At 48.8% G+C, this 19,381-nt stretch overlaps 1 protein-coding gene across 2 annotated transcripts in view; it reads left to right on the forward strand.

Moving 5' to 3' along the window:
* Window positions 1-18: 18 nt before the first annotated feature.
* Window positions 19-19,381, forward strand: part of ADK (adenosine kinase) — a 295,465-nt gene continuing 276,102 nt past the window's right edge. Inside the window, exons 1-2 of one of the 2 annotated variants that reach the window (XM_077345988.1) lie at window positions 41-213; window positions 9,748-9,944. Coding sequence is in view for 1 of the 2 variants with exons in the window: in XM_077345987.1 (XP_077202102.1) it covers window positions 158-213 (56 nt within the window). In the remaining variant the exon portion in view is untranslated. Of the gene's footprint in view, window positions 214-9,747; window positions 9,945-19,381 lie in introns of both variants that reach the window. The other variant, XM_077345987.1, reaches the window with a different exon arrangement.

The following is a 19,381-nucleotide window of genomic DNA, read 5'->3' on the forward strand; positions in this document are numbered from 1 at the left end:
GGCCAGCCCGCCCTCCCTCCCTCCCTCTCTCTCTCCCGGGGCCGGCGGCGCCTGCGCGGGACCCTCCGCCGGGGAAGGGCAGGGCAGCGGCGAGGCCGCGGGGCCCGGCCCGGACGGACGGACAGACGCTGAGACGAGGCAGGCGGCGGGCGCGCAGATGGCCGCCTCGGAGCCCCGCGCCAAGAAGCCGCGCCTGGCGCCCGCGCCCCTCAGGTAGGCTCCCGGCCGCGCCACACGACGCCCCCGGGGGAAAGGCGCGCTCCGTGCGCTCCCCGGAGAGCGGTCCTCGCCCAGCAGTCCTGCCAGAGCTCTCTCGGCCTCCTGCCCCGGGAAGCCGCTTCGGGACTCCTTTTCTGTCGCTCGGGCGTGAATGGGTCGCGCGGGGCCCCCCAGGCCAGTCAGCCGCAGACTTTGCCAGCCCAAAGCCCATTACAAGGGAAACGACGGAAAGTCCTCGTCGTCGTCGTCCCCCCCCCCCGCACTGACACAACAATATACCAGAGGGTAAGGTGACCAGATTGTCCCACTTTTGGAGGGACATCTGGGGGCACCTGGCAAATTGTACTTATGTTTTGTAGACCAAATTTTTAATCAAGAAGCCCCCCCCCCCCAGTCAATGGTGTTCCGCTTTACCAATGTGAAAATCTGGCCACCTTACCAGAGGGGCCCTTTGCAAAGCACATGGGGCAAGCTACCTGTCGCCCATGGCTGCATCTGTCCTATGCTGTCTTCAGAACAACACGGTGAAAGCCTTATCAGCTATGTTTAAAAGGGGGGGAAAGTCGGAGAGAAATATTTCCTGCACTCTGAACCCACAGGCTTATCAGGTTGGGCTGCTTCTACTGGGTCATCCTTCAAAAGGTGGTGAGCCGAGTTCTAATCAAGCTGGCCCCATGATTGGAAGGAACTTTGCACCGGACTGCCAAGTCCCTCCCAAGATCTCAGTAAGCAGACTGATCATGTAGAAAGAATCTCTTTCTTGTAGAAAGGAAACGCACAGAGAGAAAGGCCTTTCCTTGCCAGAATTGAAACACCAGACTGCTTTTAAGTCCCTTGCAGCTCCTCCACCAGATTCAAATCTTGGCGGGCTGCTGGTGTACCAGGCTCTCATTTGCCCAGGTCAGCCTCCCCAGGCTTAAAGCATGCGTTAACTTGCAGGCACGACTTGGCATTCCTAAGAATACAGAGCAGCCCCACAAGGACAAGATGATAAACATCTGCAACGAAGCTGTGAGAAACCGCTGCAATTTAGACACAGGTTAGGGTTAGGGAATTCCTTCTTGAGTAGAATATTCTAGTCCAAGGCTGGTCCAAACAGGGTGGGAAAGAGCATGGAAAACATTCTTCCTCACTCCTAACAGACATTTAGAAAATACTAGCAGCTCCCAAATAATTTGTCCCTCTGTCTGATAGATGGTCTGCCACTTTACAGGACTCAGAGATTCTTTCTCAGTTCTGGGATTCGGGAATGAAATCATAGAATCATAGAGTTGGAAGGGAACTTCTGGGTCATCTAGTCCAACCCCCTGCACTATGCAGGACACCCACAACCCTATCGCTCATCCACTGTAACCTGCCACCCCCTTGAGCCTGAAATTTGTGGTTGCGATTAACAAATTGGTGTGGTCATCAAATTCTATGAGTCATAGGATCATAGAGTTGGAAGGGACCTCCTGTGTCATCTAGTCCAACCCCCTGCACTATGCAGGAAACTCACAACCCTATCACTCATCCACTGTAACCTGCAATCCCCTTGGGCCTTCACAGAATCAGCCTCTCCAACAGATGTCTATCCAGCCTCTGTTTAAAATTTTCCAAAGATGGAGAGCCCACCACCTCCTGAGAAAGCCTGTTCCACTGAGAAACCGCTCTAACTGTCAGGAACTTCTTCGGGATGTTTAGACGGAATTTCTTTTGAATTAATTTCAGCCCATTGGTTCTGGTCTGTCCCTCCGGGGCAAATATGCCGTGTGCATCTCTTCTGGCTATTACCAGCATATAATAATAATATTATAATAATCAATTTTTATTTCAATCCCACTCTTCCAATTCACTCGGGACAGGTAGCAGCAATAAAATGAACATACAAAATTAAAATTTAAAAACATTTACAATAGTTACAAAAACTTCCCAACTAAAATTCCCAGACAGGGATTCCTTTTGCAAGGAGCCAATCTTCTGACTCTCTTCCTCCCAGTGGTGAGGCCAGCCACCTTGACCATAAACCAGGGGTAGTCAAACTGAGGCCTTCCAGATGCCCATGGACTACAAATCCCATGAGCCCCCACCAGCATTTGCTAGCAGGGGCTCCTGGGAATTGTAGTCCAGGGACATCTGGAGGGCTGCAGTTTGACTACCCCTGCCATAAACCTTGTGGAATGGCTTTGTCTTGCAGGCCCCATAGACCTGTTTAAGGTCCTGCAGGGCCCTGATTTCTCACGGAAGCTTGTTCCACCAGATTTCACTTCCTTCCGGACCGGAATTGTAACACTCTTGCAGGATTATAAGGGAACTAGAAATTAAGCCCGCTGTAGCTGAAATACAGTGGGCGCTAGAGCAGGGGTAGTCAAGCTGTGGTCCTCCAGATGTTCATGGACTACAACTCCCATGAGCCCCCACCAGAAAATGGTGGCAGGGGCTCATGGGAATTGTAGTCCATGGGCATCTGGAGGACCACAGATTGACTACCCTTGCGCAAGAGCATAGGGAAGAATAAGGGAGGAAAGGAAGGTTGAAGAGGGAAGGAGGGATGGGATTGAGAAAGGAGGGAAAGGGGTGGGTGAAGGGATGAATAGAAGGAAGACAGGAAGGAAGAGGTGTGTTAGAGTGGAAGGGGGAAAGAGAGCAAGTGAGAGGGAGAAAGAGCTAGGCAGGAAGTAGATGGAGAAGTAGAGGAAGTTAGGAAGGGAAGAAGGAAGAAGGAAGGCATTCAGGGAGGTAGGTGGACTTGGAGGGGAGTGGGGGAAACGAAGGGGGGTATTTGAAGGGTCCGTGGGGGGGAATCGCAAGGGGGGGCCAATTGTTAGGGGGAGTTGGGGGGAAGAGATAGAGAGATAGAGGAAGCAAGGGAGAAGGAAGGAAGGAAGGCAGGTAGGTAGGTGGACTTGGAGAGGAGTGGGGGAAACGGAGGGGGGGTATTTGAATGGTTCGTGGGGGGGGAGCTTCGCGGTTCCTGATTGGGCCCTCCGAGTTTTTACCTCGGACAGAGCCCATCCTTTCTCCTCCCACATTGCCCTTACCCTTTTATTTAATACCGCGGGAGCGGTTACAGGTAGGCAGTCATGCAGGTATGCCGTTCCCAGACTGTTTAGGGCTTTAAAGGTTAACCCCAGCACATTGATTAGGTCTCCATTCTGAAGCCAGTATAGCTGAGCAGGCACTGGTGTTGCATGTGCTTTCCATTAAGTCCCTGTCAGGAGTTGTGCAGCTTCATTTGGACCAGTTGGAGTTTCTGGAGCAATCCCAAGGGCAGCCTTGTGTAGAGTGAGTTATAGAAGTGTAATCTGGAGGTGACAGTCGCATGGATCGCTCTGGCTAGGTCCAGTCCCAAGAGATAAGGTGTGAGCTGCCCTGCCCGGCGCAGATGGAATAATGCCAGGTGGGCTGTCTTCATGATTTTGGTTTCTATTGATATGGAGGAGCCCAAAATCACACCCAAGTTCTTGACGGTAGGCACCAGTGTTAGTTACACCCGTCAAGTTCTAGGAGCTGTATCACCTGTTTCTCTGCATGCTGGCTTAGCTAGAGGACCTCCGTCTTGTCTGGATTCAACTTCAGCTGACTCTGCTCAAGCCAATTCTCCATGGTCTCCAGACACTTGGCCAAATTGGGGGTGTTGACAGATGGTTGACCATTAGCAGAAATAGCTAAGTGTCATCTGCATTCTGATGACAGCGCAGCCTGAAACTCTGGATCAGCTGGGCTCAGGGGTACATATCATCAGGAAAAGAACGGCTCCTTGTGGGACTCCACAGTCTGGGACCCTACACTGGGGGTGGTGGGTCAATAGATTATCAACCATTTTGAACACTGCTGTCAAAACTAATGAGCAGCAGCGCTGACCTGCCTAGATCGAGCTTCCTCTGGACATCCATCTGTCAGCGTGACCAGAGGTGTCTCTACCCCATGGTAGAAACTGGACTAGAAGGGGTCAAGTACTGAAGTTTCTTCCAAGAATCTCTGGAGTTTTTCTGCCATCACCCATTAAATCATCTCACCCAGAAAAAGTATGTGCAACACTGGGCAGTAATTGGCTGAGTCGATGGGATCCATTAAAGGCCATACCACTGTCTCCTTCAACCTCTCCGGGAATGCCCCAGGGGTTAGGGACAAGTTGATAATGTCCAGGAGAATGCCCCAGAGCTCTGACCACCAGCTTTTACTAGCCATGAGGGACACAAGTCAAGAGGACACAGTTGGCTGGACCTCTGCGGAGCGTTGTCTACTTCTGCCAAGGAAAGCGGACTGAAATGGTTCAAAGTAGAAACCTGAGATTTGGGGGGTGGGCTCTAGTTCACCTTCTGCATCCAGCCTGGTAGGAAGGTCCTAGTGGTAGCCTGGTAGGAAGGACCTATTTATACAAGAAATGAGAATAATAAAAATTAGACTTCATGGAAAACCTATCAAGGTAGCCATCATTAAAGGCTATATAGATGCTGATGAAGAAGACATTGAACGTCTTGATGCAAGGAAGAAATTGATTACATATCTGAACAAGATGTGCGGATAATCATAGGTGTCTAGAATGCAAAAGTACGACACACACACAAAAATATATATTATTGGAAGTTTTGGGCAAGGAGCACAAAATGAAGCAATTTATTCTGCTCTGGTTCAGCCTCACTTGGAGTACTGAGTTCACTTTTGGGCACCACAGTTGAAGAGGGATGTAGACAAACTGGAACATGTCCAGAGGAGGGCAACTAAAGATGTTGAGGGGTTTGGAGATCAAGACGTATGAGGAAAGGTTGGGAGATCAAGACGTATGAGGAAAGGTTGTTCCACTGCCCTGGTTATGTAGACATTCGTAGCAACTTGATTGAACCACTCCTTAAAAAGTTGCCAGAACATCATGATGTAGATCGAGCAAAGTCTGTTCAGTCTATAAAGGAGATGACTGAGAGGGGATCTGATAACCATCCTCAAGTATTTAAACGGCTGCCATGTAGAGCAGCGGTCCCCAACCTTTTCTAGGTTGAGGACCGCTTCCGGGGATGGGGGAGAGCCAGCGGCCTGGGTGCCGCGCATGCACAGAGCTGCCGCGCATGAGCATTTGCATCCCCGGCAGATACAAACTCACATGCGCGGCAGCTCTGCACATGTGCGTTTGCATGGAGCTGACACGCATACGTGTTTGCGCTCCAACGGCATGCCAGCGGCCATGCCTGACTCACTCCCCACCCCCCACCCCGCAGCAAGAAACTAGCTGGGCCGTGACCACTTTGGAGGCCGCTTTTTTCTCGGCCTGGTGAGCTTCTCGCTGCAGGGGGGGCAGAGGCAGGCGCGGCTGCTGGCGGCCGGGTACCGAGGCCTTTACGGCCTGGCACCGGGCCGCAGACCAGGGGTTGGTGACCAAAGATGTAGAGCAGGGGTAGTCAAACTGCGGCCCTCCAGATGTCCATGGACTACAATTCCCAGGAGCCCCTGCCAGCGAATGCTGGCAGGGGGCTCCTGGGAATTGTAGTCCATGGACATCTGGAGGGCCGCAGTTTGACTACCCCTGATGTAGAGGATGGATCTGAATTGTTCTCGCCCCGGAGGGACCGACCAGAACCAATGGGATGAAATTAATTCAAAAGAAATTCCATCTAAACATCCAGAAGTTCCTGACAGAGCGGTTTCTCAGTGGAACAGGCTTCCTCAGGAGGTGGTGGGTTCTCCATCTTTGGAAATTTTTAAACAGAGGCTAGATAGCCATCTGATGGAGAGGCTGATTCTCTGAAGGCAAAGGGGTGGCAGGTTACAGAGGATGAGCGATTGGGATGTGGGTGTCCTGCATAGTGCAAGGGGTTGGACTAGATGACCCAGGAGGTCCCTTCCAACTCTATGATTCTATGATTCCATAGTGACTCACAGAATTTGATGAAGACACCAATTTGTTCATTGCAACCACAAATTTCAGGCAACCGAACAGATGATTGCATATGTGGACATCACCAAATGGCCAATGCAGATTTGGAAGCAGGAACAAGACAAGGAGCTGAATGCTAAAATAAGATCAGGAGTTAATTGTGGTACTGTTAATATCAAAAATTAAGAATAAAGCTGAAGAAAAACACCAAAAACATGCACAGTGTGAAAATACAATCTCAACAACATTCCTGAAGAGTTCAAAGACCACATAAAAAACAGATTTGCAGTTCTAAGTTCAAGTGAATGTGTAGCAGAAGAACTATGGTTTGACAGGAACAAATGACAGGAACAGAATCATGGCAGTATTTGGACCAGTTTTTCTTTTTCAAAAATACCAAACGTTTTTCGGCTGCAATAGACTCAACCCCCCCCCCCCCCTTTTTAGCACAACCCTAATGACAGCTGAGCAGGCAAAAGTAATGATTACTGAGGAATTACATATCTTTAGAGTTGAGAGTGAAGAAATTGAAAGTGTTCAAGATTTACTGCCCCTTGGCTCAATCAACAATCAAAAGGGAGACCGCATTCAAAAAGAGATTGACGTTGGAGAAGTGCAGCCATGAAGAAACTAGAAATGAAAACTAGAAACTAGAAAAGATTCTGGAGGGATGTGTTATTGGCAAACAAAATCAAGTTAATTCATGCCATCGTATCCCCCCATTCCATTGCTTGGATGTAAGAGTTGGACAATGAAGAAAGTCAATTAATTTGAAATATGGTGTTGGAGGAGAATTTTACAGGTGCATGGGAGTGCCAAAAGAGATATAATTGGGTTCTAGATCAAATCAAGCCTGAACTCTCCCTAGAAGCTAAAATGATTAAACGGGGGCACATTGGTCACATCATGAGAAGACAGAAGTCACTGGAAAAGACAACAGAACAAGGAAAAGTTGAAGCATCAGGAGCAGAGAAAGACTCAACAAGAGACAGATGGATTCAGTGAAGATGGATTCAGCTTTCAGTTTGCAAGGCCTGAGCTGAACACGAGTTTGGGAGCATAACATCAGAGCAGCTGACCTAAAGGCGGAGGAGGGCCCCGCAGAGAGGTGCCACTTTAGATTCAACTCTGATTTGTCATAAATCTGTTCATATCTCAGGTCAACACCCTCCCTTCTCCACCCTAACTAACAGCATTGTGTAGGGTCAGAGTGCTGGGTTAGGATCTGCGAGACCCAGGTTTCAATCCTTACGGTGCTACAGAAGCTGGTGATCATGGACTGGACACAACTTCTCAGCATGACCCACACCACAAGGTTGTTGTTCTGGTAAAATGGAGGGGAGAATGATGTCATTCATTTTGGACCCCCATTGGGGAGGAAAGTATATATGAAGTCAATAAACTGATTTTGTCTGTGGACTCCTCCAGAGAGCCAGTTTGGTGTAGTGGTTAGGAGTGCGGTCTTCTAATCTGGTGAGCAGGGTTCAATTCTGCGCTCCCCCACATGCAGCCAGCTGTTTGACCTTGGACTTGCTGAAGTGTTCTGACCATGCAGTGATATCAGGGCTCTCGGCCTCACCCACCTCACAGGGTGTCTGTTGTGGGGAGAGGAAAGGGAAGGCGACTGTAAGCCGCTTTGAGCCTCCTTTGGGTAGAGAAAAGTGGCATCTAAGAACCAACTCTTCTTCTTCTGTAATATTAGGGCTCTCTCAGCCGCACCCACCTCTCAGGGTGTCTGTTGTGGGAGAGGAAAGGGAAGGCGACTGTAAACTGCTTTGAGACTCCTTTGGATAGAGAAAAGCGGCATATAAGAACCAACTCTTCTTCATTTTCTTCTTCTTTAACTGCATGCTTACTTTTCAAAAGCATTGTACCAACCCCTACTTTTTGAACTTGATGCTGTGCAGTGCCAAGTCGGTAAGACATGTCCACAATCTGCCTGACTTGGGGTGCCAGGGAGAGGTTGAGGGACCTGCCGGTGTACTGTTTTCCCAGTTTTCCAGCAGACTCCCTTCTGAGGCAGTTGCCCGCGTGGACGCTGCATTTCCCAGACTGTCAGTCTTGGGGACTAACATCCATGCAAAGACTTCCTGACTTGCTGCAGGCTCAGACTGCATGTATCATCCATCACTATGAAACAGGCCACATGTAGATCTGATCTTTTGGGTAGGGCTTGATCCGAATGGCATGTTCTTTTGAGAACCAGAGCCATGCTCAGACCACTTCCTCGTGAGGGTTGGTTTTGGGGCAGCCATTCCCCCCTGTGCTCGCTTGTGGAGTCTAATGGATCCTGATGGTTTCTAAAACGCTCTGCAGAATTTATATGAACCTGCCGGCATTTCCCTCAATAAACTGATTGAGATTTGCAATGGAGGTCTTCAGGAAGCCATCTATCAGATTTGGTCCCTGACTCCCTCTGTGAGGCTTCTTGGCATAACAATAGCCTAAAGCAGGGGGAAATCAAACTGAGGCTCTCCAGATGTCCATGGACTACAATTCCCATGAGCCCCTGCCAGCATTCGCTGGCAGGGGCTCATGGGGATTGTAGTCCATGGACATCTGGAGGGCCGCAGTTTGACTACCTCTGGCCTAAAGGATTTTAAGAGGTTGCTTAGATGGCTAGACTGGAATAGCAGGTGAACCCAGGAAGAAGCTGTGAGGACACATTATAGAGGCCTATAAGGCGGCAATGAGACCAGCAAAAAGAGATTGTTTCATCGTTTACCTTACATCCGCTAGCTCACAACCAGCTGGCTCTTTCCTGGACTCTTTGGCCTGCTCACCCTTGTTGATGCTGACAGGATCCTGACAGCTGTGAAGCCAACTAGAAGAAGAAGATTAGTTGGTTCTTATATGCCGCTTTTTCTCTACCCGAAGGAGGCTCAGTGGCTTACAGTCGCCTTCCCTTTCCTCTCCCCAGAACAGACACCTGTGAGGTGGGTGAGGCTGAGAGAGCCCTGATATCACTGCTCGGTCAGAACAGCTTTATCAGTACTGTGGTGAGCCCAAGGTCATCCAGCTGGCTGCATGTGGGAGAGTGCAGAATCATACCCGGCATGCCAGATTAGAAGTCCGCACTCCTAACTACTACACCAAACTGGCTCTCCTTGGGTCCCTGAGGCTGGTAAAATGCCACAAAGTAGTAAGAGGTCTTCTGAGTCAGTGTTAATCAGTCTCTCTCTGTCAGTTCTAATCTGTTTCCCCTTCCCCTTAAGAGGCAAATGTTAGAAAAACCTTTGTTAGAAAAATAGGAACCGACCAATTACTGGGCCCTGTCTAATCTGACTTTTATGAGGAAGCTAATTGAGCAAGCAGTGTCCAAGCAGCTCCAGGTTTTTCTTGATGATACAGCTGTTCTGGACCCTTTTCAGTCAGGCTTCAGAGCTAGTCAGTTTGGTTTGCAATCTCCTTTTCTATCTAGATGCTGTCCTTGTTAATCATTCTGGATCTCTTAGCAGCCTTTGATACAGTTGACTACTTTGTCCTGATCGGTCACCTTGCCTCCCTGAGACTAACAGGCACTGCCTTTATTTGATTCTTTTCATTCCTATCGGGACACTGTCAGAGGGCTGCTGTCAGGGAGGAGAGGTCTGCCTGATGATACCTGGATTATGGGGCCCCATAGGGTCTGATCCTCTCTCTGATGTTATTTAACATATCTATGCACTCTCTTGCAGAAACTGCCAGGAGGTTTGGAGTTGGGTGCCGCCAATATGCTGATGACGCTCAGCTCTTCTTCCCACTGGATAAGCAGCTGGCGGCAGAGCTCTTGGCCCTCTCCCATTGTCTGGAGGCAGTAGTCCAGTGGTCAAGGGGGAGATGGCTGAAGCTGAATCCACCCAAGACAGAGGTCATGTGGTTGGGAAAGACAAAGGTAGAGGATCACTCTCAAGACTCAGTGGGGTCCCTCTGACAGCTAAAGAGCTCTGGGGCTATAGTTGGGTTTTGGGCTATTATTGGAGAAGCAAGTGTCCAGGGTAGCATGATCAGAGTTTTTCCAACTTTGCCAGGCCTGCCAGCTGTCTCCATATTTGTCGAGGATGGACTGTCACATTGATCCATGGAATGGTCACCTCCAGATTGAATTATTGTAAGCACTCGTATATAAAAGCTACCTTTGAAAACACTTCAGGAACTGTAGGTGGTCCAGAATATAGCTGCCAGGTCACTGACTGGAACATCATGGTCATCTCATTTTGCTCCAATTTTGTGGCTGCTGGACTGGCCACACATTAGACTCTGGATCCAATTCATGGTGTTGGTGTTCACCTTTCAATCTTTTAACAGTTATATCTACAGGATAACATTTCCCATTATACCCCTGCACTCCCTTTGGTCATAGTCTAGAAGCCTCTAGCAGGCACCTGATCCCAGGATGGCTTGGTTATACTGCGGAAGGCCCTCGGAGGACACCTATGCCCTGCTGGACTTGTTTCATTTCCATAGGGCATGCAGTTGTTTACATTGGCCTTCGGAGGGTGATCTACAAGTCTGGGTTCGTTTTAATAGTGAAAGCACAGTATTTTAATAATTTAATATTACTTGTTTGTTTTAATGTTGTAAGTTGCCACGAGACCCTTCAGGTGAGCAGTGACTAAAAAGCCTAATAAATAATAACAAAATAAGTCTCAAATGCGTTCTGAGATCTGTTAAGTGTGTTTGATTAAAAACATGTAAATCATTTTTTGTTAGCAATGGGAACCTATCAAGATGTCACGTTGCTGAAATTTTGAAGCTGTGGAGGAGGAACAACTTTGTGTGTTTCTCTTTGAGAAAAGATAGAAATTTTGGGTTTTTGTGGGGGTTGGGAATCCAATATATGCTATTCTTATCTTTCTTATTCATTTCATAGAATCATAGAGTTGAAAGGGACCTCCTGGGTCATCTAGTCCACACACAACCCTATCGCTCACCCACTGTAACATGCCACCCCCTTGAGCCTTCACAGAATCAGCCTCTCTGCCAGATGGCTATCCAGCCTCTGTTTAAACATTTCCAAAGATGGAGAGCCCACCACCTCCTGAGGAAGCCTGTTCCACTGAGAAACCACTCTGACTGTCAGGAACTTCTTCCGGATGTTTAGACGGAATTTCTTTTGAATTAATTTCATCCCATTGGTTCTGGTCCGTCCCTATGGAGCAAGAGAGAATGACTCTGCTCCATCCTCTACATGGCAGCCTTTTGAAGATGGTTATCAGATCCCCTCTCAGTCGTCTCCTCTCCAGGCTAAACAAACCAAGCTCCCCCAACCTTTCCTCATACGTCTTGGCCTCCAAACCCCTCACCATCTCTGGACATGCTCCAGTTTGTCTATATCCCTCTTCAACTGGGGTGCCCAAAACTGGACACAGTACTCCAAGTGAGGCCAAACCAGAGCAGAGTAAAGCAGAATCATCACCTCCCGTGATCTGGACATGATACTCCATTTTATACAGCCCCAAATCCCATTTGCCTTTTTAGCCACAGAGTCATTAATTTTTTAATACCCACCTTTCTTCCCAGTGGGAACCCAAAAATGGCTGATGTCACTCTCCTTGTCTCCATTTTGTCCTCACAACAACCCTGCGAGGTAGGTTAGACTGTGAAAATACGACTGGGCCAGCTAGCTTCTCTGGTACGTGTGGGGATTTGAATCCAGATTTCCCAGATGCTGGTTCAGTACTCTTAACCACTATACAGGCTGTTTTATAAACCTGTTTAGCAACATCCAGTGCATCATTATCATTTATAATGTACTTAGCACGTAAAACCACTATTGGGCATGCTTTTGAAATTTAGAAGGATGTGCGTCTTAGAGTGCTGTCCTTGGGAAGTCTACTCAGCATTCTACCCCAAGGAAAGCATTATGAGGATTGCGCTGTTGGTTTTCAACATGCCTGATCCTAAGGAGAGCGTGTGAGCCACACACTGCTGCCTCCTGTTCTACCTCACCGCACATAGCTTCATTGTTGTCGTCTCACAGGTTGAGAAAAAGGCAAGCTGAAAATGGCCAGCACTGAACAAAGGGAAAGTGTATCTCCGGGACTGGAATAGCTTCATGACAGCTTAACAAGATGAGCAGCGTATTTGGATGCAGTTGCCCTTCACAACATTAAATATGTGGGACTTTTCAATAGTGAGGTATCCTCCCTGTTGAAGACAAATCACGCCTATGTCAAACCAGCTGTACAGAAGCTGATCTATTCAAATGGGTCGCCGTGTTGGTCTGAAGCAGCACAATAAAATCAGAGTCCAGGAGCACCTTTAAGTCCAACAAAGATTTATTCAAGGCGTGAGCTTTCAAGTGCAAGCACAGAGCGACACATTGGTTCTCTCAATCGCAAACATTGGTCTTAAACACTCCCTACGCTAATTTATCACCTTCTGTGACCTGAATTTTATTTATATCAATTTTGACAAGACCAAAATATTATTCTTCTCTAAATCCTGGAAGTATTCAACTTGGAGAATTGCAGGCAGAGAAATTGAACAGATTAAGTCCTTTAGATTGGGGGTCATCGGGCCGCCAAGGCCACGGTACTGGGCCGCCAGCAGCCACGCCTGCCTCCCCCCCCCCCTGTGAGGAGGAAGGGAAGAGGCAGGCATGGCCGCCGGTATGCTGGTGACACAAACGTGCGGAAACTGTGCGCATGCACATTTGCGCCCCCTGGTGGCAAAAACGTGCATGCGCGTTTGCATGCAGCTGCCGCACGTATGCATGGCACCCGGGCCGTCGGCTCTCCCCTCACCCCCGGAGGCAATCCCTGACCTCAGAAAGGTTGGTTACCGCTGCTTTAAATACCTGGGACTTCTTTTTCATTACAACTTAAAACGGTCTACTCCAGGGGTAGTCAAACTGCGGCCCTCCAGATGTCCATGGACTACAATTCCCATGAGCCCCTGCCAGCATTTGGGAATTGTAATCCATGGAAATCTGGAGGGCCGCAATTTGACTGAGCTTGTTTCTCTGCAACGAGATAGTCCCATCTGGGAGTGATGGGAGACGACACCCGAAGTGTGTTGTAAAGGGCCGGGGGGGATGAAGTAAAGGGCTGGGGGAGGGGAGAAGGTGTCCTTCGCAGCCCACTTCCCATTAGTCGAAGGACCACATGTGGTCCGCAGCCCACAGGTTGGGGATCGCTACTGTATAGAACCAGACTCAATTAGCCATATTATTTTGCGATGTGATGTGTATAATCATCAACGTCATGATCTGATTTCCCTGCTTTTACCTTCCCCTAATGCAGTGGTCCGCAACCTTTCTTAGGCCGCGGACCGCTGCGCTGGGGTGCGGGGAGAGGGCGACCCGGGGCCCCGTGCGTGCGCGGCTCCCTCTCCCCACCCCTCCAGGCCGCAAAGAAATCGGCCGCCGAAGCAGCCTATTAGCTTGCAGCCCGGCAAGCTTCTCTTCCCGCCCCCTCCCAAAGCAAGAGGCTTGCTGGGCCACAAGCTGATCGGCCGCTTTGGCGGCCGATTTGCTCGCAGCCTGGCGAGCTTCTCGCTGTGGGGGGGGGGCGGGAAGAGGGAGCCGCGGCCCAGCGCCGAGGCCTTCGCGGCCCGGCATCGGGCCGCTGACCGGGGGTTGGAGACCACTGCCCTAATGTTCAAGATGCAAGGCCTCCTAATTTGCTGCTGATAAGTGCTTGGAGACCACTGAACTGGTAGCCAGGTTTTTATGAATAGTTATGGCCCACAGGACAAACTAGTAAACGGCACTGGTTTTGACACTTTTGTACCTACTGTTCCCTTTGCGATTTTTTACTGTTTTATAGATCTGTGTCATAGAATTATTTTGTATGCTGTTTTATATCTTGGGTGCTATTAAAGGTTTTTGTATTGTATTGTATTGTGGGAATGAGCTCCCAGAAGAGCTTAGGGCCCTGTCGTAGTTGTCAACTTTCCGCAGGGCCTGCAAGATGGAGTTCTACCGCCAGGAGTATAATTGAGGCCAGGGCGGGGCCTCGGTGTTACCATCAGAGGATCTCTTTGTTGTTGTTATTCTTGTTGTTGTTAGGTGCGAAGTCGTGTCCAACCCATCGCGACCCCATGGACAATGATCCTCCAGGCCTTCCTGTCCTCTACCATTCCCCGGAGTCCATTTAAGTTTGCAACGACTGCTTCAGTGACTCCATCCAGCCACCTCATTCTCTGTCGTCCCCTTCTTCTTTTGCCCTCAGGATCTCTTAATGTGCCTTCATGTGTGTTAGACCCTTGCTCGCAGTGAGAGAGAGCTTTTTTGACCCATGCGCTGAATGGGGGGGGGGAAGAGACTGGTGTCTTTATTGATCACCATCTTGTTAATGTTAATCTTTTAAGGAGTATTTTAGGGGGTTGATTGTTTTTTTATTATCTGATTGTGAACTGCCCCAATTGAGAGCGGCTGCATATACATTTAAGAATAAAACTAATAAATAAATAAGATAAAACAAAACAAAAGCCATCTGGCATCTTAAAAGAAAATCTTTCTAAAGTGAGCTTTCATGAGTCATTCATGCTTCTTCACATATCTGAAGCCGTTTGGACTTGATAGACTCTTGTAAGATATTTGGGTCAAAATGTGCTTAAGTATGTTTGTTTGTTTGTATGTTTATATATTCAATAAATATGATAAACATGATGCCTGTAAAGGCTTACGATGATTACTAGTAGTAAAGCCCGTTGCGTTCTGTAGTGCAACCTGCTCAAGCTCACGGTTTGGTGTGGGTTTAGTGCCTCAATTGGAAGCTGGCAACCCTAAGAGGAGGTCTCTCTGTGAACAACAGTCCTGACCCAAGGCAGGTTCATTCTCACCTAGGAAGTGTGGAATTCCAGAACATGAACCTACACCAATCTGGCAACCTTACCTCCTCTCTGCAGTGTTTATTTGACCTGACCAGTGTTTATTTGACCATGGGTTGCTGTGTGGCTGGTTAGGTGGCTGCGGAGGCATTATACCCTTTTGAGACCCCACTTCCAAACCTCAAGAAATATTTCCAGACCAGGGACAACAAACCTCCAGGTGGGGCCTGAAGAGCTCCTGGATTTGATGCTTACCTCCAGACTATAAAGATCAGCTCCTTGGGCAAAAAAGAATGGCTGCTTTGGAGGGGTGACTCTGTAGCCTTGTACCCCACTGAGGTTTAGGGATGCCAGCCTCGAGGTGGGATCTGAGAATCCCTTGGGAGTACACGCAGACGGAAGGGAAAGCTTGCCGCCCTCACATGCACCCCTTCAAAAGGAATGCGCGTGGCCCCAGACACCCCTTGGTTGCTTGGCTGGTGATGTCTGCCCTTCTGAAGCCTGAGGCCTACTGCTGGGAACTGCCGTTCCTGTTGTTGTCCAGAAGGCCAAGTCGTTGCCTAATAGCAGCGGATCACCTAGTTCCCCCCAAAGTCTCACTGTCTACTTTCCTGTAAAGCTAACTCCACTTGAAATTCTGGGCCACTTATACCTTTGATTTTGTATAAGGTGACCAGACTGTCCCACATTTGGAGGGACATCTGGGGGCACCTGGCAAATTGTACTCATGTTAAAATTAAAAAAATATATATTACAATACTATTTTTGCGTTCTATGCATTCTATGAAACTTTTTGTTTCTCCATATAGAACAAATTTTTAATCAAGAATCTCTCCCCCCCCCCCCGAAGCTGCGGCCGGTTGCAGCCGTCACCGTGCGTTATCCGTGATTTTAGTCGCCGCCATTCCACCCCGAATGTGCGTTATCCCCCCTGTGCATAATGGGTCTTACAGTTTCAAGCTGTAAATGTTCTTTATTTAGATCTTCCTGCACTTTCTAGACTCTCAGGGCCCATGGTGGTTTGTCTGCCTATTTGTGCCTCAAAATGCAAACAGTTGCTGGTAAGGGCTGGCCAGGTGGGACACACCTGCACCACTCCACCCCAACCTCAGCTTGCAATCCTCTACCATTGTCTCTACTATCACTGCTTCTCTCTAGATCAGGGGTAGTCAAACTGCAGCCCTCCAGATGTCCATGGACTACAATTCCCAGGAGCCCCTGCCAGCGAATGCTGGCAGGGGCTCGTGGGAATTGTAGTCCATGGACATCTGGAGGGCCGCAGTTTGACTACCCCTGCTCTAGATTGTAGTGATCAGCTCTGCAGGCAGAAATGGCAGCTTTGGAGGACAGACTCAGAAGCATTGTACCATTCTAAGGCCCTCCTCCAAACCTCCAGGAATATTTCCAACCCAGGGGTAGCCAACCTTCAGGCGGGACCTGGAGAGCTTCTGCAATTACAGCTCATCTCCGGACTACGACGATCAGCTCCCCAGACAGAAACAGCTGCTCTGAAGGGTAGACAGGGTTGTTGTGTAGAAGAAACATTTAAGGCCTCCCACACAGAGTGTTGTGGAAATGGAACACTTGAGGCCTACTGTACAGGGTTGCTATGCAGATGAAACAGGAGGCAAAAGAGCCTCCGCAACACCATCCAGTTTCATCTGCACAACAACCTTGTGTGGTAGGCCTCAAATGTTCAGAGAGTCATTAAGAGATGCATGGCTTGGCTGCATCTGCCTTTGAGCAGCAAAGCTGGCCACAAAAGTCTTTTAAATGAGAAGGGGCTTTTCAGTGGCCTTAGAATGGGAAAGCTCCCCGCACCACAGGGGATGCCCATGCATGCCTGCAGACTTCCCTGCATTAGAAGGAAACGTCTCCCTTCCCTCAGTCAGGGCCCTGCTTCTTTCCCGGGGCGCGGACCTGTGGTGCCACCCCCCTCCCCAGGTGGGCCCCCCTCCCCAGCGCACAGCTCCCATTTGGCCCCTTAGCCCTTGAGTGCCACTTGAAGGGGCAAATCAGCAGCCGCTTTGCGGCTCCTGATTCACCCCTCCAAGTTTTTATCATGGACAGAGTCCGCTCTCTCTCCTCCCATTTACCCCTTAGCCTTTTATTTATACTGCTCCAGAGGAGCGGTTTAAAAATGGCCCAACAGTAATAGGTGTTGTTTGTTTTCTGTCTGAAATTTTTTAGAGTTTATTATCTTTCCAAACTACATGATCATTTTGTTCTGAGCATTTAATATTTTTATGATTTATTCATATTCTTTAAAACAAAACAAAGCATGTATTTTGGTTTTGTCATTGAAATCTCCCTCCCTCTGTTTTGGTTGCTCGCCCTGTCAGGGAATGCAAGAAGGGAGCTGTGAAATAAATGTGATGGCTGAAGGAGAGAGGAAAAGGTGGTTTTGCTCCTCACACCACACTTGGAGAGCATTCCCTTTTGGGGATGAGGGGGGGGGGCTGGATTCAAGTCCCCCTCTTTGTATCAGTTGCTCAGTTTGCATAGGGATACAGGTAAAACTGAGCCTCTTGTGGCGCAGAGTGGTAAGGCCGCAGACATGCAGTCTGAAGCTTTGCCCATGGGGCTCGGAGTTCGATCCCAGCAGCCGGCACAAGGTTGACTCAGCCTTCCATCCTTCCGAGGTTGGTAAAATGAGTACCCAGCTTGCTGGGGGGTAAACGGTCATGACTGGGGAAGGCACTGGCAAACCACCCCGTATTGAGTCTGCCATGAAAACGCTAGAGGGCGCCACCCCAAGGGTCAGACATGACTCGGTGCTTGCACAGGGGATACCTTTACGTGTAAAACATTAAACCTTGCAACGATTAAACGAGATTCGTTATCTGTTTATATATTGCTGTAAATATTTCCCAGAGCTTGGAAAAGTGGCCAAGGGTGACTGTGTATTCTTGAATCGCCCGGACCCACAAATTGTACATCTTTTTCAGTTAATTGTCTCTGGAGCAAGTTAACATATTAAATCTCCCAGAAGACAAATCCATAGTGAGTCTGTCAGTGTTTCAAACAAGCAATTTGATTGTTTAAAGCAGTGGTTCTCAACCTGGAGGTCGGGACCGCTTTGGGGGTCGAACGACCCTTTCACAGGAGTCGCGGGAGGGCGAGCAGCTTGGCCGGGGGGGGGGGCTGCCACTGTTGCCACTCCTCCTGCAGGCGCCTGCGCTCGGCCACCAGCCGCTCCACCAGTGCCTCCAGCGCAGTGCAGCCTCCTGCCAGGCGCTACAGGCCGCAGCACAGCTCAGCTCAGCAGGACAAGAGGCAGAACTGAACTGAGAAGCCCTGGGGAAAAAACCCAATTTATATACAATCATGAGCAATGGATCTTCACGCCACTGGTCAGTTTTGGTTTAATTCCTGTGAAAGAACACTTGCATAATTTTATGGCTGGGGGTCACAACATGAGGGACTATATTAAAGGGCCGTGGCATTAGGAAGGTTTAGAACCTCTTCTCTAAGGCAGGGTTAGTCAAACTGCGGCCCTCCAGATGTCCATGGACTACAATTCCCAGGAGCCCCTGCCAGCGAATGCTGGCAGGGGGCTCCTGGGAATTGTAGTCCATGGACATCTGGAGGGCCGCAGTTTGACTACCCCTGCTCTAAGGGGTTGCTGGACTTGAATCTAGCAGCTCTCCTGCAGACCATAGCAGATACCCTCAGGGGGGAAATGCTTTCCTATCCCATGTCATTGTGTGGCAAGACTGCAGATGTTGTAGACAGTGGGCGTTTGCCTCGTTCATTCTGTGCACACGCCTGGTCACTGTTCAGTAAATGTAGCGATACTAATAGGTACTTCATGCCAGTCACTCATTAATTTTGCATTTGCAGCTCAGCAGTACAAAATCAGAGGAAAGAGGGTGAGGTGAGGTGAAGGGACCTTGGGCTTTAAATGTAAAAAACTGGCATGTTAATTCTTACACAAATGAGAGCTGCAAAATTAATTTCCCAATCCTGTTTGTGCTTGCTCAGCAACAAGTCATGTTGATTTACGTGATGCTCGCTTCCAGGAAACTGTGCTTAGGAGTGTAACTTTAACCACTAGTGCTTACTTTGGATCCAGGCTGTCTGCCCCAGTACAGGTAGTACCAGCTGTCTGCAATTGGTGAAGCAAGATTCCCAAACCTTTTCACTTGAAGCCTCACAGAATTCAGTGGGACACATCTCAGTATGTATGTCTCATATTGCAGCTACTTAGTGTAGCTTAACTTCAGAGTAAATATGTCCAGGAAGAGAGGTTTAATTTAGTTTAAGGTGGGTCACCTTGTTGGTCCGAAGCAACAGAACAAAGTTGGAGTCCAGTGCCACCTTTAAAACCAGCAAACTATAATTCCAAATGCATGTGTAAACAAATCAGTTTAAACAACAATGTCAAAACATTTTTTAATTGAAGAAGGGAAAGAGTTCGCATCTATGACAGTGTGATCCCACCTTGTGACACTTGCATTTATGGAAATAGCTATAACACAGCTTCAACAGATATCATATTTGGAACGATAATTTAACACATCTAACAGCGACCAAGAGTTAACAATTCAGGCC

The sequence above is a fragment of the Paroedura picta genome, chromosome 7 (assembly GCF_049243985.1).
Source record: "Paroedura picta isolate Pp20150507F chromosome 7, Ppicta_v3.0, whole genome shotgun sequence".
In the NCBI taxonomy this organism is placed as follows: Eukaryota; Metazoa; Chordata; class Lepidosauria; order Squamata; family Gekkonidae; genus Paroedura; species Paroedura picta.